At 45.0% G+C, this 23,828-nt stretch overlaps 1 protein-coding gene and 1 long non-coding RNA gene across 6 annotated transcripts in view; one reads left to right on the plus strand and one right to left on the minus strand.

Annotated features, from left to right (window-relative positions):
• Window positions 1-4,752: 4,752 nt before the first annotated feature.
• On the minus strand, window positions 4,753-8,773 carry LOC309363295. Its single transcript, XR_014165297.1, has 3 exons — window positions 7,240-8,773; window positions 6,297-6,366; window positions 4,753-5,690 (listed from the first exon to the last, which is right to left on the minus strand). It is a non-coding gene; the product is annotated as an uncharacterized lncRNA (long non-coding RNA).
• Window positions 8,774-9,137: 364 nt separating this feature from the next.
• FLNB (filamin B) overlaps window positions 9,138-23,828 on the plus strand; it is an 82,992-nt gene continuing 68,301 nt past the window's right edge. For 3 of the 5 annotated variants that reach the window (XM_081899391.1, XM_081899392.1, XM_081899393.1), the window contains exon 1: window positions 9,171-9,627. In XM_081899391.1, the coding sequence (XP_081755517.1) occupies window positions 9,336-9,627 (292 nt within the window). In that variant the 5' untranslated portion in view covers window positions 9,171-9,335. Of the gene's footprint in view, window positions 9,628-23,828 lie in introns of all 5 variants that reach the window. The other 2 variants (XM_081899395.1, XM_081899394.1) reach the window with 2 other exon arrangements.

The following is a 23,828-nucleotide window of genomic DNA, read 5'->3' on the forward strand; positions in this document are numbered from 1 at the left end:
CAGGCAGGACCAGGGAAGGCCAGGGAATAAGGCCTGGAGTAAATATTATCTCTCATGAGCTGGAACCAGAGACAGAGATGGGGTGGGGTTTGTGGCTTATGGGAAGGCCTGCAATGTGGGCTAGGCTGCACAAAGGCTGAAGGCCAGAGCTCTTCTTACACACCCTCCCAGTGTCCCTGTTTTCTAGGGACAGCCCTGCAATAACGAAAACCACCCTGGCTTCTGATTTGATCCCAGAATGTCCCTATTTTCCCCATCGGCGGCTCCGGTGCCGAGCTCTGGGAGAATGAACTGACGCTTGCCTGAGCAGTGGTGACAGCGGTGGTGGCTGCGATGGAGCATTTTGTTGCCTCTCCATGGCTGCCACTGCTGGCCTCCTCTTCCTTTGAGCAGCTTGTAGCAGCTGCTGGAGAGAGGGCAAGGAGGAGCAGAGGTTGCTGCTGCTGAGGCCCAGCATCAAGTGACACACCGGCTCTGAGGGGCAGGCAGAGGGCATGGCTGCAGGAGCAGAGAGCAAGGAGTCTTGCTTGTCTTTTTTAAAAACAAGAACACGCTTTGAGCATCCATGTCAAATCTCGCCCCTTTTTAAAAAAAATTATTGCAGTGTATTTTCCTTTTTTTGTAAATCTACCAAAGAATAAAATCAAATCTGGATTAAGGGGTTTTCTCAAGACGGTAGAGGGCATATGTTCCATTGCTGTAGTGGCTCTCACCCTTCTTGTGATAGGAAATGCTCTGTGTGGGCAGGAGACAAAAAATGGGGAGCTGAGGAGGGTCAGTTGGGGGGGGGGAGAGTGAGAAATGCCCCTATTTTCATCTGAGGAGCATTGGAAGGTCTGTTACTATTGAGAGGGTGCTAGAAGCTGGGCATGCAAAGCTCTGGGTTGCTCACATGATGCCATTCTCTGACCATATGGTTGACCTTCTTTTAAGGAATGATAGTGAAAGGACGGCTGAACAACATTTTGACTGTTCAAAATGTATATTTCTCCTCTTGCAGGGCTTTTTTTAAAACAAGAAGCCAGGTAAATGTTTCCCACTGAGATGATTTATGTTTAGTGAATCCTGTCTCAGAGAAATGAATACAATTCAACAGCACTGGAGGTCCCCTCCAGCCATATGAATCTATAAATAAATGCCAGCAGGACATTCAACAGCCTTGATCCACAAGGCTCTGAACAGCTTTTTGATAGCCAATCAACAGGGCTATAGAAGAATGATGCTATTGACAAGCAAACCTGCCCCAGTTGCTATCTTTTGGCAGGAGGGGGGTGTTTAGTAATTTAAAAAAGCATAACTCCCTATCATTGTTTCAAGGAAGAAGTGGGAAGACCATATTGGAAAATGCCCTCTGGCTATCCATCTAAAATCGTGCAATACGTAAGGATGGGCAAGGAAACTTCCTTCCCTGTGTTTGCTGTAGAAGTCAAACAAAAAGAAACAGGATCTGATGTTGACGATGGTGTGGAAGTACATGTGTGTGTAATGTACACACATATACAAACATTTGCTCATTAAATACACAGCCAAGATCTTTCCCTGTGCTCTAGTTCACTTGTAATAATATACAGTACGAAGAAGATCTTCCAGCAAATTTGGACGCATGTTTCCAACGTATGTTTTCTTTCAGTGTCTCCTGATGAAAACATAACTTGGAACATGTGCTCAATGTTAATAAGCATTCAAATTCACTTTACAAGCAAACGTTAACGATACTCGCGGCCAGCTTTGGGGGCTGAATCCTGGCCCCCTAGATAGTCTCAGCTAAAGATCATGGATAAAGCACTTGGCCTGTCTCTGCCTTATGGCAAGGGTAGGTATTTGCCCTCCCTCTTCCTTCCCGAATCTCAAAGCAGCTACAAAATCATTCTGTGATTACCACTGCAGCATCCTATGTATTATCTACTCACGGGAGGTCCCACACATCTCTGTGAAGCAGAGGGGCCAGAGAGCTGCCACCTACATTGCTTCAGCCCTCACTTTGATCTGCAAAAAAGCAGATATCCACACAGAGGAAAATGACCCTTGATTGACTTAAATATGTACCTAGATCTGAAGCTGATTGTATATAAAACACATTCACCAACCATGCAGAAAACATGAGTCAAAATAGCACTTGGAAGGCAGTTGTGAACCAGACATTTGGAGTGGTATCTAACCACCACTTAGTTACTATTCTGAAGCATCTTTAGCGTACTTGCACTATGGAATAATCTCAGTCAATTACAGTGGTACCTCGGGTTAAGTACGTAATTCGTAATTCGTTCCAGAGGTCCGTTCTTAACCTGAAACTTTAGCTAATGGGGCCTCCTGCTGCTGCCGTGCCACCGGAGCATGATTTCTGTTCTCATCCTGAAGCAAAGTTCTTAACCCGAGGTACTATTTCTGGGTTAGCGGAGTCTGTAACCTGAAGTGTATATAACCTGAAGCGTATGTAACCCGAGGTACCACTGTATATATTTTGGGGGCATGGGGATCATATGAGAAAACAGCCTTCCCTTTGTATATTTGAATAGCATTGCTAAAAGGGAGAAACTATTAGGCTGCAGTCTTATGCACACTTCTCCCTTGAACATAGCCCCGCTGAACACAGAGTTTCCAGGTAAATGTGAATAGCCTTGTGCTGTTAAGAGGTGGAGGTCATACTTACAACCAGACCTGACTACTGCAAGACATTATGCATGCCCTTGAAGATTGCTCAGAATCAACAATAGGTTCAAAACGTGGCAGCCAGGACCAGAATGCAGTACTTTCTGCTTGGAATGTATCTCACCAGCATTATACAAAAATAAAAAAATTAAAAAAACTCCACTGATTCCCAGTTTGCTTTTCATTTTTACAGGCAAACTTTGGGATGTGTTTTTCTTTTCTTTTCTTGGTGGAGTAGAAGGACCATAGTTCAGTAGTAAAGCACATGCTTTGAATGCAGAAGGTCCCTGGTTCAAACCCCCCTATTCCTTTCTGAAACCCCGAAGAGGCACAGCCAATCAGAGTTGACAATACTAAGCTTAGATGGACCAATGGCCTGACTCAGTATGAGAACCTTCTTCTGTTCCTGTAAGGCCTATTAAGAATGAATTAAATAAATTTAATTTAATGAATTAAAGGAAGAAAGAATTAGAGATGGTTCGTTTTAGAACATAGCATCTGTCTTATCAATGTTACAAGGTATGGTTCCTTTCTAATTGATCTTTGTCCAAAGTTAAGACCTTTAAGTAGCTACCTTATAAGCAGAATACCAAGGAGGAACTGACAAAAGTAGCCAATGGGTCCACCTAGCAAAAGAGAGTGCAAACCAAAGGGCAAGCATTCAGGTTGTAGACAGCATCATGACTTTATAAGGCCTTCCTTTTTTCCTTCCATTCACCAGCCCCTGAACATTCACAGGGCTGTTGCTCAGATTCAGGGGAACCTGGACAGGAATTTTCAGTGGGTACACCAGAAAGTACATATTCCCTTTCTGGGCACTGGATTCCTCTGCCAGCATGATGAAAGTACCAAGGGCTCTTCCACGTATCTGGAAATCTTTGAGTGTACTTCTACACTCCATGGATAAGCTGCCTATTTGGTAGGCCATTATTATTCCTAGTTTACAAATGGGGAACTGATTCTGAAAGAAAGCAATTTTCCCACAGCTGACCAGTGAGATCATAGCTGAGTTACAATCATGGCATTCCAGATCCCGTGGGAGTGCGGTCTCCATTGGACAACAGCGAGTCTCTGCCCATAAAGCGAAGACACATTAGATTATTTATTTATTTGGAAATAAATATACGTTTTCTCCAAGGAGCTCAAAGTGGTGCACATTGTTCTCCAACTCCCCAGTTTATCCTCACAACAACCCTGTGAGCTAAGTTAGGCTTAGAGGCAATGACTGACCCTAGTCCCCCAGTGAGCTTCATGGCTGTGTGGGAATTTGAACCCTGGTCTACCAGGTCATAGTACAACACTCTGATGGCCATCAAAATCCTTAGCTTAACCAGCTACGTACCTCTAGTGCAGGCTTCCTCAAACTCGGCCCTCCAGATGTTTGTGGCCTATAACTCCCATGATCCCTAGCTAGCAGGACCAGTGGTCAGGGATGATGGGAATTGTAGTCTCAAAAACAACTGGAGGGCCGAGTTTGAGGAAGCCTGCTCTAGTGCAATGGTAGCCCAAGTAATGCCCTCCAGATGTTGCTGGAATAAAACTTCCATCAGCCGCAGCTAGCATGGCCATTGGCCAGGGATGATGGAGGTGGTATACCAATAACATCTGGTTGGCACCATGTTGGTTACCGCTGCTGTGTCGCTATGCACATGTTATTGTCTTGAAACACAGCTATGCCGTTCTTTTTCTCAATTTGGATTAAAGCTGGTTTGGCGGAAAACACATCAAAACATAGCATTTCAAAAAAAAATCTAGCATAGATATGAATTGTGGCTATCACCGTGCGTATACCACTTCCCAAATCAGTGAATGCAGAGTAAACGGAAGTTTGTGCACAGCTTAAGTGTATCAATATAATGATAAGTTGGAGGGGCTCTTCCACAATGGCAGTCTATGGATGGATGCTCCTCCAATGAACATACAGGTTAATCCAGTTAAATAAAAATATCAAACATACACAGATTCAGAAAAAAGTTGTGAGAACAGATACAAAAGCTAAGCATAAAATCCAGATATTTTAAATCAGTGGCAGGTAGATTCTACAGCTCCTATGACATATATACTTTCTACTGTTATCAGAGCAAAAACTTTTTACTAAGTAGGTGGTTAAAAGAAACTTTATTTACTTTTACTTGCTGATTCCATCTCAAGTCTTGGGTGTTTTGTGTTAATGTTTCATAACGCTGGTTACCAGCAGCCCACACCAAACATCCCTCCTAACAACAGTATAACTATAAAAGCAGCTATTTCCCCCTTTATAGGAAGAACCAGAACAACCAGCCGAAGTATCAAAAGGCCATGCGTAGTCGTGAGTTGCAGCTGGCAGCTAGCTACATAGTTGCCTATAAGCCATTTACTGTGTACAGTTGCTCAGTTTATCGAATGGGTGGGCCAGTCCCTTAGTAGGTTATTCATACTTAAAACAAAACAAAAATCCCACCTTATAATGCTTTTACTTTTAGGACAATAGCAAAAGTAAAGTTTAAATTCAGGCACTACCCATAACTGCTCTGGAGTTATTGGAATCTGGAGCAGGGAACCATAAGATGACCCCAACTATCCCTGGGGCTTGTTTCTGAGAGGCAACAGTGGCTCTTCCACCACTGGCTGTCACACCCAGTCTGGCAGGCAATTAAAGTTCTCCGGCACCTGCAAGTCCTTCACTGCTGGTGATGGCTAAGGCCCCAATCCTAATCCCACTTACCTGGGAGTAAGCCTCACTGAATTCAGTAGGGTTTACTCCTGAGTAGGCATGGTTGGGCAGCATCCTGGCCACAATAAGAGACAATGCTACAGTTCCTCCACTGGTGAATCCTGTTTTCCAGCAACTGCTGGGAACATGAACCTCCCTGCCAGGCTTGCTCCGATCATAGCTCTTTCCATGGCTGACAAGTCTTCCAAGGGACTCTGACATTTGCATTAGTTTGGAATCTGCTTCTCCCTTCCTTCCCATCTCGGCAGCAAGCCATTGTGCTGTGGCCAAATCAGGATGAGGGGCAAGGCGCTGTAAGTTTGCAACAAACACTCCACCTTGAATCAAACTGGAAAGGCAGGAGCATGTGTCATTCTCACAGTGCCAGTGGGAATCTATGAAATATCCACAACATTGCACTAAAGTTGGTTTCCTCCATGACCCAAAACACATTGCTTGGTCTCCCAACCCCTCTGTCCCCATAAATACATTGGACTTGGCATCAGCTCAGAGGGCAATTCACACGCCTTGCTCTTCGTGGCATTTCAATGGCTGGCTAGGAAATGCAATTACTGTTCCTAACTATCATGATGACAGGAAAGGGATTATCCAAGTATGACATATTCCCTTTAAATCTCAGGGAAGGGCTTCTGGAAGCACACCAAAAGACATTGCAGATGGGGGCTGATAGAGTCCTTTCCGCCATGCCTCCCCTAACATGACATGTGCTGTTTGTGGCACAGGCCACTTAGTTGTATGCTATGATGTGTACATCCGTTATCTTGGGGATGTGCCAGTTACATTTATGGCACATAGCTCTTCTTTCCTGTGTTGTGGTTGAGTAAATAGCCACAGTCAGATACACAGTGCTTTTGTGACTAACCCAACCATACAGAGGAAGTTTCTGAAAGAAGAGGAATCTGAGCTCATGATTCAAAAAGCCAGTCGCCCTTACCAATAAATCCGAACGCAGAACAAGCTCAAAAAGGACCAAGCCCACAGCCAGAATTCTTGTGGTGAGAGTCCTGGAGGATAGGAAATTGAAGAACAGTCAGAACATAAATACAGGTAGACTAATATATTTAAGTGTCTAAGCGAGCATTTGGGTAAAAAAATAAGAAGCCTGCTAACTGAGAAGCACAGCAAAAGTCTACAAAAAGATCGTTTATTTCCACTTCTTTTAACTCCCCCCGCCCCATCCCTCTTTCTTTCTAGTGCAGCCTTCCCTCTCTCTCACATGAGCATCCTCAGATATTTTCCTGGGGTGGGGCAAAATAAAACATTGAAAGGCTGGAGCAGGCGAATGTCTCACAAACAAAATGAGAAGAATGGTGTTTGCATGCTTTGCCTCAAATCTTAGGTTGCAAAAATGACAAACTTACTTTAGCAAAAAACCCATGAAATCTGGGAATTTGGGGGTTGCGCTTCATTCCAGGGGCACCAAGGAAAGCATGGCACCCATGGGTGGTGATCCCTGCATTAGAACATCCAAACACGGCCCTTGGCTGAAAAGGCAGGTTAATCCTATACACATTTCCAATTAACAGGGGAAGGGTTTGTAGCTCAGTGGTTGAGTATGAAGAAGTTCCCAGATTCAATCCCTTGCATCTCCAAGGAGGAGTGGGAAACCCAGGCCTGAAACCCTGGAGAACTGCTGCCAATCAGTGTGACCAATCATGAACTAGATGGGCCAATGGGCGGAAATGAAAGTTAACGCTTTCCCACTGAACTTCTCCTAGTCACAAAGTTGTTAAAGCACCGGGGGGGGGGGGGATCCAAGCCCATGTAGGATTGGTATTCACTTGTGTAGACCACTGGGTGTTAGAGACTGTTCTAGAAGGCTAGAAACTGTTGTAAGCTAGTGACATTTTTTATGATTTAAAACAGGAGGCTTCCACCTTGACTGATTTTCCAGCTTGTTCTCTCCCACGCCCTCTCTGCAGCTGGCCACACCTCCTCACTACTTGGTGGCTTCCAGCTCATCATATCTTAAAGCAGGAGTGCACAACCTTTTGGGGGCACATTTAGGGAAAAAACCCCAATGAATTGCTCTGGGCAGCAGAAAACACACATTCCACACAACGAAATCTGACAATGCTTCAGAACCTTATTTGTGAAAGAGCGACAATGACCGACTCTCCCCAAAAGAAATAAAAAACAGGCAAAGAAACAGCAGGCAACCACCTGAAAACAGCACTGAAAAGCCTCCTAAAACACACACACACAAATTGAGAGGAGCAGTGGGCCTTGCCTGAGGGTGCCAAGGTGCCTACAGGTGCCATGTTTGGAGACTTCGGTCTTAAAGGAAATTTACCCTCTCGACACTGACCTTAAAGTGATGGCTTGTGGATGAAAGTGGATTGTGCTGTAATTCATCACTGCTTCCATATTCTTGGGGAAGACCTCTTGGGCAAGATGCCCCCAGTGGGCCTACCTCCTCAAGCAGGCCTCACCTCCGTGCCAAAATTGACAAAGGAAGTCATGGGGTTTAGCTGTGGGCCCTTACTTGGATGTGAGCCTAACAGTGCTGTTCTCTGATGTTGATCCTACATGCATGAGACTACAAGGAAAGCCCTGCTTTTCTTATGTTCCCTGCCTCTGGCATGGGAGGTAGAACATAGCCACTGATGGCCATGAATTTGGCCAGTCCTCTTTTAAAGCCATCCGAACAGGTGGCTGTCACGGCATCCTGTCGTGACCTTGGGGGGCTGGCACCGCTACTCTTTTGTTGCTGTTGTTTAGCTTTAAAAGCAACAGCAGAAGAAGATGGAGAACCAAAAAATTCAAAAGAGAACATGTGCTCCTCTGGTCTCACAGTTGCATAGTTGTGAGGTGATTTCAGCAGATACAACTTCCACAGACAGAAACAAGTCTTTTTTCTTATTCAGAATTACATGTACAGTATGTCCCCCCTTTCCTGAAAGGACCTCAAGGCTGGTTTCTCCCCACATTTTATCCTCACAACAACCCTGTGAGGTAGAATAGGCTAAGAGATAGTGGCTGGCCCAAGGTTATTCAGTGTGCTTTGTGGCCGAGTGGGAATTTGAACCCTGACCTCCCACCAGGCCCTAGTCCTGGCATTCACCACTACACCACACTGTTGCAGGAACACACCCCATATAGGTGGTGCCATAAACCTGAAACTTAAAAGCCTAACAAATACCTTATGGCAAAGCTTCCATAGATTAGGGCATTATTAATCTTTAAGGTGCCTGTGCCCCAATATTATTTGACATTTCTTTCACGCAAGTGATATTGGTGGAAGAGATTTGAATCTGGGCATCCCAAAGGGAAAAAGTTAAAACTGGGCGGCAGTAGGAGGTTTCACGGGCCTGACAAAACCAGGAGTGCAATGGAAGGGGGCTGTCATGCGGTGTGCGCAGCGCCTCCGACGGGGGTGGGGGGCAGCGTTTTCCTCTTCTCTCCCCCCCCCCCCAGCAGTTGTGCCGCTCCGCGTGCTCCGCCCCCTCCCTGGCTGGGGTCCAATCCCTTGGCCGCCGCGGGGTATATATAACATCTCCAGGCGCAGACGGCGCGCAATAGTTCCTCTCTGCAGGATTGTTTGGAGGCGAGCACGTGTGCGCTCCGGAGGCGACGCTGGGCTGGTGGAGCCGGGCGGCTGGGGTTGCCAAGCTAACGGCGCTGTTCCTTCTCTTCCCCTGTAGGTTTCGCCGCTTGTACACTTGGCTGCGACCCAGAAGCAGCAGCGCGAGGGAGGGAGCCAGCAAACCAGCCTCGGCGGGCGGGTTGGTCGGCCTGCCCGCTCATTACCGCCAGGAGGAGGCGGGGCGGCGGCGGCCTCGACATGAGCACGCAGGCGCGGGGCCAGGCTGCTCGCAGTGACTGGAGCGGCGGCGGCGGCAGCAGCAGCTTGCAGCCTCAGTGGCAGGAGCAGCAGCAACAGCACCAGCAACATCTCCTCCACCACCTTCCTTCTCCTCCTCCTCCTCCTCCCTTGGGCCGCAGCGACCTCGAAGGCGACCCCGCCGCAGCCATGCCGGTGACCGAGAAGGACCTGGCCGAGGACGCGCCCTGGAAGCGGATCCAGCAGAACACCTTCACCCGCTGGTGCAACGAGCACCTCCGCTGCGTGAACAAGCGCATCGGTAACCTGCAGTTCGACCTGAGCGACGGGCTGCGCCTCATCGCGCTGCTGGAGGTGCTGAGCCAGAAGCGCATGTACCGCAAGTACCACCAGCGACCCACCTTCCGGCAGATGCAGCTGGAGAACGTGTCCGTGGCGCTCGAGTTCCTGGAGAAGGAGAACATCAAGCTGGTCTCCATCGGTGAGCTTGTGGCGCGCCCGTCGGGGCTGGGCAAAAGAACGGGGACGCCTAGGCGGGTGGGCGGGCGGGCTTCCGCGTGTGGTGAGAGCAGCGCTTACGGGCTGCAGGCTGCCTGAGGGAAGCAGCTCAGTTTCTGCATCCTCGGACCTCTTTAGTCGGGCTTGGTACTTCGTTTCAACCCAGCCGTCCGGGCACCTCTTGTTCCTGGGGGTTACGGCTCAAGGTTTTGGGGGCAAACTCAAACCAGCTCGTCTGTTCGCAGCTACGGGGAGGTGTCTGAATTCCTCCCGGCGTGAGGAAGGCAGAAGTGGGGGCAAAGCGCCTGGCAGTGGGTGCCCGTCGAGTTGCCGCTCCCCTAGAGTAGCGAACGGGTGGATGGGCGAGGTGGGCGCGGCTCTGCTGCTGAGCGTCTTCCTGAGGCGCCGACGAGCCCCCGGGAGCCCAGCGTGGAGGGCGGCTGTGGGGAGGGCCCCGGGAGGGTCGGGTACCTGCCGGCTTGTTGCACCCTGCGAGCTTTGAAACCAGCTCGGCTCTTAGCCTACCGCCCGCAAAGAAGGACCCCTAAGCTATCTAGAGCCCCCCCGCACTTCTCGGTCTCTTAAGTACTGTTGTAAAGCACGCCGGTTGGGAGGAGGAGGAGGGACGCATGCTCTCTTCCCCCGCCCCAATTAATGGTGTCTCCACCATCTACAAACTCCCCCGTCCCCGGGCTCGCATTGAACCGTAAACGGGGCCCGAGCCTAATCCTGGGAAAGCGGAGAAATGGCTGGCGCTGCTCAGACAGGATTTCCTGAGGTGCCTCCCTCCCAGCAGGTAGAGCCACTTCCTTTTGGCGGCAAAGACTTCGGTTTCCATGCTGGAGGTTTCTGAAGGGTGTGCGCTGTATAAAAGCCCAGTCTCTGATCTGAGACCAGCTTCTTCTCTGCTTTCCTGGGAGAAGCAGGCATTGGGCTGAACTTGGTTCCCGTTAAAAGTTAAAGATGGGAAAAGAGCAGCTGCGGGGCTTCTGGTGATAGTTTGCAAAGCAGTGCTCTACCCCTCAAGTAGCATGTCAGGAAGAAAACCCAGCCGGCCTTCTCATTTTATTCTCTGGAGAACGTGGTGTGGCCAAAATGCGCTGTGCTGTTGGTTCTGTGCACGAAGGATGCAGTATATAAGGAATGCTAATAATTCCTTGTTAAATTGTTTTAATACCTTAGCAAGCATTCTAAAGTGTCTGGATTTCTAAAAGTGTGACTGCGATAGTACATCTATTTTGACCATTAGGATTTGACAGTTAAGACTAATTTGGTAGAGACTATTCACACCTATTTTTTCAGTTGGCACTGCTGTTGAGTCATCTTGGTGGAATGGGACAAACTGCAAAATGATAGGCTATGTATGGTAATCTGGGTGTACATATTTGACACATCACACCTATAAGGTGTTGTACACTATTAACTAATTTGTCACCTATCAAAGGGATAGCTGCAGCAAAATACAATCTTGTTGAGCCCTCAAAGACTGACATCCTGATGGCATAAGCTTTTGTGGACTAGCCCACTAGATTAGATGCATGATGTTACCCTGAATTGCAGGTACATATGCAGTGTGTGTTGTAGAATCGAAGTGTGAAAGGATCTCAGTCCTCTAGTCCATTCTTCTGCGAATACAGGAAACTGTATTGGTACTCCCTTAAAAATTGTCCATGGATAATGACACTCCATATTTTCTCTTTTGAAGCTGCATTTTTCTAAGCTTACAAGTTGGGAGGTGGTAGTGGTAAAGAGGGAAGATACTAGTCAGCTTCAGTCTAGTCAGAAACCATTTGTAAAGGACTAGATGGCATTTCAGATGCTGTGATTAAAAGGCTGCCAGTGTCCTAAGCACAACAAACTTCCAAGATACAGTTGAACTATAGAATGGATAAATGTAGTCTGATTACAATAGCCATTAATTGTATAGAAAGCTCTGCTGCTAAGTACTGTTGCTTTGACTGTGTTTCTAGTGTTTTTTGTGTTGGGAATCCTTTCTTGCAATACCGAACTTGTATTAAAGGAAGGGAATAAATAATGCAAAATAGCACTAGGAGGTGTTTCTGGATAATATTGCATGGATAGAATGCCAGCTGAAATTATCGAGAGGCTAAACCTGATGCCTTGTGGACACCTGTAGTGTATAGCAAGAATGCAGGATATACTTCACAACAGTTGTGTTTGTGAAAACATGTAGGTAGCATAAACAAAATATTTTACTGTGGCTTAGAAATGTTAACTATAAAAAAATCTTAAATGGCTTTTTCAGCAGCTGAAGCGACACCATCAGCGCACCTGCTTTTCTGCTGCCAATCACAATTCTAAAGTGACACAAAATTGAACACTTCTGCTTTTAACAGCTACATGAACCTTTGCATGTTTTCTGGGAAGTAAATCAAAGGGGGATAATTGGGAGTGAGTGTGCACAGCAGAAAAGGTGCATTATCCAACTTGTCTGTGAATGTTTATGGATGAAGGTTATGTGATATTTAGGGAGGAAATTATGCATCTACTAGCAACTGCCCATAATTCCCATTTTAAGAGCAGAAGTTGCAAATGTGGTATCAGTAAAGTGACAAATACTCTTAAAACATTTTCACAAAGATAAACTTAATTGGCAGGGTTTTTCTGGGCAGAGAGAGACTTCATCCATTGGCCAAAACCCAAAACAAAAAAAACACTGCCACCAAGCAACTTGGTAACCATTCTCAGTGATAGTTTAAAGCTCTCAGTTGCAGATGCAGCTTTTTTCGAGGAAGTAATGGATATAATTTGGGAGCACTGAATGCTACTCTGAACCTCCAACAGAAATAGTGGGGGCATGAGTATAAAGTACATCATTTGCAAATGAAGGCAGCTTTCAAACTTTTTAAAAGATGGGTTAATAGCAAGTGGTTCTCATAGCCAGATCTTGCTGTGTTCCCTATTAGCAGCCAAGTGGTAGCACAGAACTGGTGTGTTAACAAGCAAAATAAAATAAAACTAATACCTGCCTGTGGGAGCTGAAATCTAACTTTCTAACAATTGTTGCCCTGTTTGGAAGTCTGTCTGAGTTTTAACTGGGGAAGTAACCTCGGTTCTCTCTGCAGTGGTGTCTCTGGAGTATAGAACTATGTTATGAGCAAAACGTGACCTTGAGTTAGAGACCTGAAACAGAACTTCAGAGACGTCCTGTCTGTGTAAATAGAGTTGAGGCTTCAAGGAAAAGTATAGGAGAAAAGAATGTTGGTTCTCTGTATGTAACCCATATGTTTTGAAGCACGGAAACCTTGCTGAGCTCTGAATCAGACTCCTTGTGGGAAAATACCTTTGACAGCTGTTGCAAACTTGCTTTTCCAGGGATTACTTCACTCTGGTTTCTTTTCAGTTTAAATATTAACAGCAGAATATTGTTGGTGCAAAGCGCCAACAGAAGTAACAAGCAGAATGATGTGTACTCCTGCAACTAGTGCTGCTAGTTTCAGAAACCCCATTAAAAACGGTTGTGGTGGGTGGGGGAAAGTTTGCCTTTCACTAGACAAGGCCCCGCCCCTCCTGTACTGCCCCTGGGAGATGGCAAGCTGCCTCTTACAAGTTGGTACTGTACTCCAATGTCTGGGCAAAGCAGGAAGTGTTAGGCTCCTGCATGTGTGGATTACAGTACATTCTATGTAGCAGCAATATATTTGATTCTATCAGATTTATTGCAACATGTTTTAAGGAAAGTTTCTGAATTGTGTGCCCTGGGTAAGCTTAATGATAGCTGTGTTCTTCCTCCATTGTTGAAGGAAGTACGCCTTAGAATATCAGTTGGTGGGAGTCATAGGTGGGGGGAGAGTGTTGTTGCGCTCAGGACCTGCTTTCAGATTTCCCATAAGCAATTGGCTGGCCATTGTGAAAATAGGATGCTTCCCTGAATTCTCCAAGCTGCTTTAAATGCTAACGTGTCATGTCACTTAAAGAGAGGCATAAACTTATCTTCAGGCCAGGGAATAGCAGAGGTATAATTTGGTGGCGGCATCATTTTGATACATTCCAAAGGATTAGAGATCAAAGGATCAAGCTTTGCTTTACAGCTGCTTTAGCTTCACCTCCTGTGAGGCACAAGCAGGCTGATGGACTATCCTCCTTCTTGTAGGTACTTTGTCACTCATCATGGGACAGGAAGGGTCAAAAGTTCCTGTGTGGTCTTGGAAGGCATTCTGTGCCATAGCTAGAGCTTGAACATGAAATTCCATGCATGTTGCCTCCCAAGTTAAATCTCACTGAGTTCACTGGACTTTGCCCAGGTATAGGATTGCAGCCTAAAGTAGGGGAACTTCAGAATCTCATGAAGGTTCCACCAGCATGCAGCTATACCTCTGATTCAGTTGCTGGCATAGGTTATCTTATAAAAGAATCACCTTGCTTGAAATAGGATTGAGCCTCAGTGTGATCTATAAACTTGCAACTTGTTAGGAAGTTCTTACTGAAATCTTAAGTACAAACAGCCCTACTAATTTTGCTCCAGGTGTTTATGTTCCTGAATCAGATAAAATCTGGCATTGCTATGGATAGCCCTGTTCAGCGGTGCTTAGGTCTAAAATATCGCATTTCAAATATAAGTGCATCACAATAATCTAAAGAATACCTTATTTTGTCACCCTCTTTCTATATTACATTGCAATACTGAAACCTTAAATATTACTGCCCCAAACCCTTCCCTGAATGATCATCTCTCTAGTGTCTTGTAGCTCATGTCTAGATGCAGATTTACGTAATGAATTGTTCTTTACTAAACCGGTAGTGGTAGCTGGAATTTAGACTCTTACTTAGTAGCATATACCTCAATATTGAAAGCTGCTTCAGTCAACAAGAGACATATGAATCCTTTTTTGGAAGATGCATAGTTAAGCACCTGCATTTTGGCAGTTAACATGCAGCTAATGACTAGCTATCAAATTTAATAACTGATATTTTAGTGAACCATTTTGGTTCATTTGCCCCAAGCAGGTTCCAATGTAGCTTTCTTCTTAGGCTCACAATTGGGTTGCAAATGAAAGTGTAAGAAGTGGGAATTGATCCAAACTTTTAAAATTGTGATTGCTGTGTGATTGAGAGCACCACTCCTGAAGTACAGGTTATGAGTGTGCGCCTCATTCGGTATATATTGCCAGATCTTTGTGGGAATTCTTTTCCTTCAGTAAACCTGGCAGGTTTTTTCATGAGCAATAAAATCCTAGTATATCACCTACACTACACTCCTTAATGATTCACCCAAGTTGAATCAGTTGGGTTGCCTTCAGTCTTGAATAATAAATACAAACTGCAGCACTGAATGCAGTGGTCTGCTGGTGGTAGGAGATGCAGTTTGGTTTAATGGCAAAGGCTCAAAGTAAACATGGAACCAAATCTCCATGAGCACTAGTAGACAAAATCATTTTTATTGTCCTGGGTCAGCTTGGAATTCAGAAGTCTCCTAATACATTCCTTTTTGAATACCTGTGGTAATGTGTGCATAAGTGGAGTGTGATGGTCTCTTCCCAACTGATCAGGGATTGGATCCAGACTTCCTTTGATCAGTTCCATTCCGATGATGCTTCTGCCGATGGAAGGGGGGGAGCTATTTCCCCTCCCCCTGAAGCCTTTATGCCCCTGCTAATTGCTCAGGAGGATAGGGGATCCTTCAAAATGCTGTAGGCTTCAAGCAGAATTGGTGCAAAGCTCTTATCTCGCCTCCTCCAGTGAAAACCTCCATTGGATTGGACAGCATGTACCACAAGCAGAAAGTGCCATTGCATTTGCAGAACAGAAGGTATTGATCCAAACCATAATCTTTTACCACCATCGTGTGGTAGAGGCAATAGCTCTCTGCAACATAGGGTAGATAACTTTAGAAGTAGAAAAGCACTACACCCATGCTGACTCAGTTTAACAGGAACACTGATAAGCAATACTTGGATGTCACTATATGGAGAAATACTGAACCAATTCGTGCTAGACATTCAATCATGCAATAGTTGTACTATTTATCAGTGGCTCACTAGGGTGTGTGTTTGGGTGTGTGAATTGAGTTGCAATTAGTAATGCTATTGAAGCAACTTCCTGTCTTCATGTTGCAGTTCAAGGAATGAACCTGTACTCGACTTGGGTTTTTTGGGTGGAGTAGTTCAAATGAAATGTTTGATTTATGGGTTTCTTTATATGCAGTTGTCTCCGTGAACAGAAGTAGTAGCTTTTTAAATAGAGAGGGTGGTTTCACTGCTGCCAGCTAATGTCCACACCCCATGTTTATATATACTCAAAAACCTAGGTAACAGCTAAGCAAGCTACTGTTATGCAGCAATAATTGGCTGTTTTAGGATGTGGGGACTAGAAACCAGCATGTTTCTAGTCTGTATGATGCAGGAACATACCTTGTGTAATTGCAGACTCACCCCCAGCCCAGTATGATGTTCATACTTTGGTAATATTCTAGTTTCCTCAGGCAAGGAGCGGAGTGATGAAAGCATATGCCTTAAAATCCTCATGACAGTGGTTAATGCACCCTTCTTTGGTCAGGGGAAGATGGCGTAATACTTTGAGCAACATTCCAAAAAAGATTTCTGCCCCCGAGTTTGCGTGCCGTTGCCACCCATTGAACTTGAAAAATCCAGACCTTCAACACAAATTCAGTATTGTCCTTTCTGAGTGGCAGTGTTTTTTTAAGGTCTTGGGCAGAGAGGGCTTCCCCAGTCCTGCAGCCTGCAGTTTCTTGCCTAGGGATGCTGATGATTAGAACTTGGGACTTAGTCACACAAAGCATGAAGTGCTGGGAGTTGTACAGAAAACATGCTTGCCCTTTAGTATAGAAAAATATTTTTTCTTTTCTCTACTTGTGAATTGATAGCTTTGTTCAGGTTGGTGTGTGCAAAGAGGCTTTGGCTGCAATTAAAAATGACTCTGCTGGGTGAAAATGACATAGAAACCTCATTGGCAAATCTTTTGGAGTGTGTGTGATAGTATTGGAACTACTGGTGCTTGGATTGTATTCTTTAATCTTGAATTGGAAGCTTCTTAATGTACTCATAATAAAGGGTGGCATTGGTAGCTGAAATACATGTGTAACCTGAACTTATAAACAGACTTTGCTTGTTCTGTTTCAAAAAAAGCATGTTCTTCTGTGTCTGCCTGATGAGAGCAAATGCTGCATCTTACAACTTACTGTTGAAAGGAATGTTGGCAGTTTCCTCCTCCCTCTCCTCCCATTTTGCAGAACCTTGCATAGGAACTATAAATGCCTAGAGATTATCACAGTGGAAATGGTGCTGCAAAGCACAACTCGCCACCTTTGCTCCTAGAACAATGATTTAGCAGACAAACTTCCTGAGGAGGAACCCAAGGTTCAAGGATTGCTTTCTGCCTGTTGACTGACTCCTTAATCATCCTCTACTTGAAAAGCCCAGTTACTTATCTCGGGGCTTTACCACTGAGTTTCAGCTGGCATTACTGCTTTATTGCTAGTGAACACAAGAATTGTTATTCCTGTAATGTGCTAGGTTTTAATAATGGGGTGAAATGTAAAATCATTGTAGATAAAATTGCTGTGTAGGAGGCTTTTTTTTTTTGCCCAGTTTATAGTCGTGTGACACAGGGACATGAAACACTGACTCACTCTGCCCTACCCCTTCCAATGACATGTTTGTGCGTGTGTGCCTGGTTGCCTGGGCATCTAAATGTCCTGGTAACTTAGAACATATTCCCAGCCCTGGCTAGCTGGGAAGTTAGAATAATTCCTGCCTGTAGTATATGTAATGTGGTCTGTTTAGAAGAACTTGTTTTTAAAATAGGTTTTCATCAGAAATTTTAATGCATACTTTATATTTTATGTAATCCTCTTAGAGGTTTGGATAAATCCTGATATCTAATGTACAGTATATATTTACAAGCACACACGCATACACACACAATATGAATATGAGGGCAGGTGCAGTTACAATGAAAGACAGCTACCTAAATGAGGCATAAAAACAAACCAACAAAGACAACTGTGTTGGGATGAAAAATATCTCCCAACACCCATAGCTATATAATACCTGTATTAGGACAAGCCAAGAATCATGAAATGTGCAAGCTTTCAAGTTCTCCAGAACTCTTAATCAGGTGAGATGAGTTTGAAAGCAAGGGATGGGGAATAAAAATTAAATGGGCTACGCCTTCAAGTCTAAAGATGGAGATTGCAAAAACGAATTAGCCTGCTAGGTGCTTGCCAGTGTTATGATCCTTGCAGGTACAGTATTTGGTTAAACCTGGAATTCTGGCATAAACAAGTGACAACTGCTCCCATTTTTTAAAAGTAACATTTAGCAGCTATGCAGGCTTCCTCAACCTCAGCCCTCCAGATGTTTTTGGCGTACAACTCCCATGATCCCTGGTTAGTAGGACCAGTGGTCAGGGATGATGGGAATTGTAGTTTCAAAACACCTGAAAGGCCGAGGTTGAGGAAGCCTGGGCTATAGCTTGAGCTGAGCCATGAAACTCACGGGGTGACCTTGAGCCAGTCACTGCCTTTCAGCTGAATCTACCTCACAGGGTGGTTGTGGGGGTTAAATGAGGACCATGTGCACTACCCTGATTTCCTTGGAGGAAAAAAGTGGGATGGGAATGCAACAAAATAGAACAGCTTCCAAATGAGACGGGCTTATTGACTTTGGCTGTAATCTTATGCATGCTTAAGGAATAAGTCCCATTGTTCAATGGGGCTTACTTCTGAGTATGCAAAATCGAGGGTTGCAAACAGATTCACACTGTTTGCCTCTGCTCTGAAGGTTTTCTCCTGTAAGAGAGAAGCAGGGACATTTGGGTTTAATAGACTTGAAAATCCTCTGAGACCCTTCAACACGACCAAAAAGAAAGGAGAGAAACTGGCGCTGCTGCTGCTGGCAGCGCAATCATGTCATGTAAAAATGAACCATCTGTGCAGAATTGCGTTGTTAATCTGAAGAACGACTGTTGGCAAAGATGTACTCAATTCATCACGTGAAATATGCTTCTGTACAGTTCTAGAGAACTGTAGGCCGGGCATAACTCTTTGGTGCTATTGAGCTGTCATAGTGGAGGTAAAAGACCAAGGCTCCCACTGTGAGCCAGGGAAGACTATTCCTTCTATCCAGCGTTTGTTTGTGAGTGCTGGGCTTGCTGCCTTGCTGCTCCTGCTTTAATTGAGCGTTTAATGGATTCGCTCTATACTACTATTCTCTGTAAAAGGAATTGGTACGTGGAAAAGGTAACCTATGGCGGGTCATTTCCTTGAGTTCAGGGCAGGGGGTCCCACAAACTTACATAAATCACTACTTGCAACTTGAGATTCAATTCACACACTGTAGGTAATTTTAACTTGGAGGGGTTTCTCACTTCATGCTGTGTGTACTGTTTTTGTCTCCCAAAAATCCTCTACCACAGGTGTGGGCAGACTTCAGACTTGGGGGGAACCTCCTTCTGGGTATTTTCTGCTGGCATCTCATGGTCTTCAAAATAGGGTCTGCAGGTAGGGTGGGGCTGAATGTATCCTAGGGAGCTTCTGGGGGACATGCTCAGCCCAGGAATCTGTTTTCAGTACCAGAACTGCTAACTCCTTGTGTTTCTCTCCTCACACCACCCCCTATGCAACTATGTGTTTTATTTGTCTAATTTGTTTAGAAGTGCTTTTTTTGTTGCTGTTGATAAAGGAAAGTAGGAAATGCTTGCTCCACTGCAAACAGCTCATATCTATCACATGCTGGGAACTTGGGAGGAGTGGGTAGGATTAATTAAAAAAACATTCTGTGCTTTGAGGAAGCTGGCTGCAGCAAGTGTGTTTGCCACTCTTTTCTCCTTCCAACTCTTCCCATTAAATACATGAAGCAACTCTCTTGCTTTAAGACTTCCCCCCCAAACATTAGCATGAAGCTGAGATAAAAGTAGGGCCAGTGGCTTCCTGGCCCCTTTATTTACGGATGGGAGCCGCTCTCCACTTGCCTGCTTTATATTTCTGGCGCAAGGGTTGGAAAACTCAGGCTTCACTATCTGTGGCCCCTTCCCCCAAGTTCTGTTCAGTAGAAGTCAAAGACATAACATAGTTTTGTGGTGGTGCAAAGTCTTATTCTTTATAGCAGTGCATTTTTTTTAAGTGTGCTAAAAGCTAGGGTATTGCATCCATATGGGCTACAATGATAGAGGCCACCCAGGCAGCCTGAGTGTTTCATGTGCACTTTGCATTGCGGTGCTCTGTGTCTTGGAAGTAGTTCAAGAAATGGGTGAACAATAACCACCATGATCTGACAACTGAACTGGGACTTGTGCCAACGCCCTTAACTCTGACGTTAGAAACTTGGTGTGGTGTAAACCTGACCAAGTACTATACTTTCTGATTTCATCGGCTGCTGTGGGATCCCTAATTGGATTAAACAGGTGAAAATAACGCTTAAGTTGTGCTCCTTCACTTTATGAATGAATAGCGAAATGGCTTAATGCTTTTAGCAGCACAGCTCCACTTGCTGCCTCTTAGGAAGTGAAGGCCGCTTTGACATAACATTGCTCTGAGTGGGACCAGGCCCAAACTTCAATTAAGTTAGTGGGGGTGGGAGGCAGAAATCTTAAAAAGACTTCTGTGTGGAGGTGGAGATAACTGTTTGATCTGCAGCACAGCTGACATGAAAATGTGCTTGGAGCTCTACAAACTGCAAAGGAAAACTTCTCTCTGGGCACTGTGGCGGCTGATGGGGCTCTTCAGGAGTGGAGTGAAAGGTGGGATTTCTGAGTACAATGGTACCTTGATTTACGAACAGCCCTGTTAATGAACTATTTGGTTTACGAACTCCACAAAATTGGAAGTAGTGTTCCGGTTTGTGAACTTTACCTGGATCTACGAATGGAAGCCAAACCATGGAAGGGCGCTGGTGGCGGGAGGCCTCATTAGGGAAAGTGTGCCTCAGTTTAAGAGCATATTTGGTTTAAGAATGGACTTCAGGAACGGATTTAGTTTGTAAACCGAGGTACCACTGTAAAGAGCTTGGGGCATTAACGCAGTAGCAAGAAGATGATCAGAATCCCCCTTCGGATCTTGAAATATGGGTCCCCTCAACAAAATTTAAAATTCGGCTTTGTAATTCGGAATTTATGTGATGTGATTTGATTTGATTGGCCGGTTAATAAAAATTATTTTTTTAAAGAAAAAGTAAAGAGCTTGGGGAACTGAAACTCGGTAGGCAGCTGAGGAAATTAGTGGCCCTGCAGCAACAGTATCCTGCTGCAACTTAATGCAGGAAATGGAGATGGTCAGCTCAGACACTTGCAAGGTTCTGACTTTAAACTGCTGAGGAGCAGGTTTATGTGCCAGTGACTCAAAGACTTGGAAAGTCCCTATACACTGGTATTGCATCTTAACACACATTTTACTTAGGCTTTCCGCTCTCGCCTGCAGCCTCTGTGTTTTTCAGGGGAAAGACCCGTCAAGCAGTGAGCCAAGAGGGGAAAAAAGAACCCCTTTCAAAAATGGTGTTCCTGCCACTTCTTTGCAAGGAGCATCCGCAGTGGGTCTGTAGCCAGTCTGAATTGCTGCTGATAGGAGGGTGCCGGTCTGATGGGGGAGACTCCGGCTAGCTCTGTGTGGGATGCGGTGGTGGCATACCAGTTCCTCTTCAGGAGAGAAAGCTGCACAGATGTCTTGCCTGCTGCTAAAAGAGTTGCACTGGTTATGAATCGGCTATCTGGCTAAGTTCATAGTGCTGGTATTGGTGTTCAAAGGCCACCAGGATACCTAAAAGACCGTCTCACCCCTTTACATACCTAACCAATCACTGTCTTCTATAGAAGAGGGTCTCCTGCAGATATGACCTTATCAGGTGATCCATTCTGTTTGATGTAGTATTTGAACCTTCATTGTGGTGGCACCCTCCCACTTATACACCAGACCTTTCCTTTTTGACTCCCATTGAAGGCCTTCCTTTTTGAAAAAGCCCTTTAAGTGGATTTTATTTTTTTTAATATCCCAATCTGTATCAGATCTGATGCAGTTTTTACATATGACTTTATTGAGCATTAATGGCTTTGTGATGTTTCATGGGATGCCATTCATAAACTTTAAAAGAGAGACTAACCTTGCCTATGTGTGGTAAATGTCTAATAGGTTGTGTGCAATTCTTAGAGTCCCCCTAGTCAGACATGTGTCACTGGCCTGCTTGGTGTGGGCACTGAAGAATGTCTGTGCTGGGCAGAGGAAGCAGTGCTGCCCATCTTCCTCTCTTGGAGGTGATGTTGAACTAATGAAGGCAAACTGGTCTCTCAAAGCTGCACAGGCAAACCATTTCCTCGGTTAATGTTGATGAGAGAGAAAGCATCCCTTCCCACAAGTACTGGTCCCAGTTGATCACTTATTCCTTGCAATTAAATTTTGGTTGTGGTCAAATTCTTCCAGGACTGACAGCCAAGATGGCCTCTGGCCTCTCACCTATTCTTGCTTAGTCTAGGTGACTGGGGACTAGATGGGTCCTTTCCAGCTCTGCAGTTCTATGGCTCTATTCTGTAATTTTTGGCCCAGGGCTTAATGTGGCGGCCACAATAAGTGTGACTTGGGTGAAACATTGGTTGTTTTGTTAACAAAAATGGGAACATTTTTTAGGCTTATGCCATGAGTCTTGCGTTGCTTGCCTTGATCAAAATGCTTTAAAACAGATTAGTTTGAGGAAGTAGCCCAAATATTGCGTGTATCAAAAAGTTTTAAGAGGTGTACCAGGCTATGAACATTAAAATGTTTTTCCTTTGACTAGAACACTTCCTTTTTCTGAAAGCTGCTCTCTGCTTGTGATGGAGCCTGGCTGAACTGTGCATACTTGCATGAATGGGATTTCCTCTCACCAATCCTGTTATGTGTGGTGACTCTGGATGGTTTCAGATGGAAAAACTGAATCAAAGTGTACATTGTAGTCAAGGATTTCCCCAAACAGTAATCACTTCTGATTACTTCCAACGTGTTGGTTTTGGCTCTAAAAAACCCGTATACACTGTGGCTTTAGTGTTTGGCGTGTGCTGCACAGAAGATATTTGGCTCTACCATATCTAAATAGCTTCACTTATCTGTGCAGTCCTCTGCTGGTGTGATGGCTGCCTGGAAGCATCTTGACCCACACCCAGTGTGAGTAAACATGCTTGCTAATGCTGTGGATGTTGCTCTTGGAAGCTCCCCAGACTTTGTCACTAACCATGTAGCCTCTACTACTGACTGATTGCTAAAACAAGCTGCTGCAGATGAGTAACTGGAATCTTATGAGACTTTTTTTGAGCATATTTACCGTATTTTTCGCTCTATAACACGCACCCGACCATAACACACATGTAGTTTTTAGAGGAGGAAAATCCGTAGGCATGCCACCTGTAGGCATTCCCTCCATAACACGCACAGACATTTCCCCTTACTTTTTAGGAGGAAAAAAGTGAGTGTTATGGTGCAAAAAATACGGTATATGGATAAGGAACAAATATTGGGGTAAGCTAGTTGTGGGAAAGATGACCACTTCCAGCTTCACCCCAAGCCTGCCTGGGTCAGATGAACCCTTTCCTGTTTCTGGGAGGTCTCCAGTATTTTGAGTCTGCATGCTTCTACCACTGGGGATAGATAAGGCCAGAAGAAGTTGTTGGACTACAGCTCCCATCAGCCCCTGCCAGCATGGCTAGTGATCAGGGATGGTGGGAGTTATCTGTCAGCAATTTCTAGGGGTCACCACATTGGCCATCCCTCTATGAAGCAGCCTTATCTGATCCCCCACAAAGGGCACCAGGTGGTAGTTTACTCTTCATAGTGAAGGTGAGCATTGAGGGCTGTGTCTCTGAATAGTTCCTATGAACAGTATTTAGTGATCAAAACTGAGCAAGATGAGAGAAGTTTAGTTGGCTGGTTTTGAGACCTAGCTAGTCTGTTACCTGAGATACCAAATAGTTCGATAGTTGGTATTGCAAAGGCTTTGGCTTTAGGAAAAGCTAAAAATAAGCTCCCATTGTGCTTTTAGATAATGAAGCCTAAGGAGATCTTGCACAACTCCCTTTAGAGTGCAAGTCAAAGGTGTTTGGGCCTACTTATTCCAGGTCTACCACCCTGACCTCTGATAGGTCGCTGTAATAAGGACAACTTTAGGAAATGTAGACTGCCAAGAAGGTTCTGATTTTTTGTTCTGGACAGGGTACTTATAGCAGAACATACTGCAGAGACATATAAAG

This window comes from Podarcis melisellensis (genome assembly GCF_964234715.1).
Source record: "Podarcis melisellensis genome assembly, chromosome: 2".
Lineage (NCBI taxonomy): Eukaryota > Metazoa > Chordata > Lepidosauria > Squamata > Lacertidae > Podarcis > Podarcis melisellensis.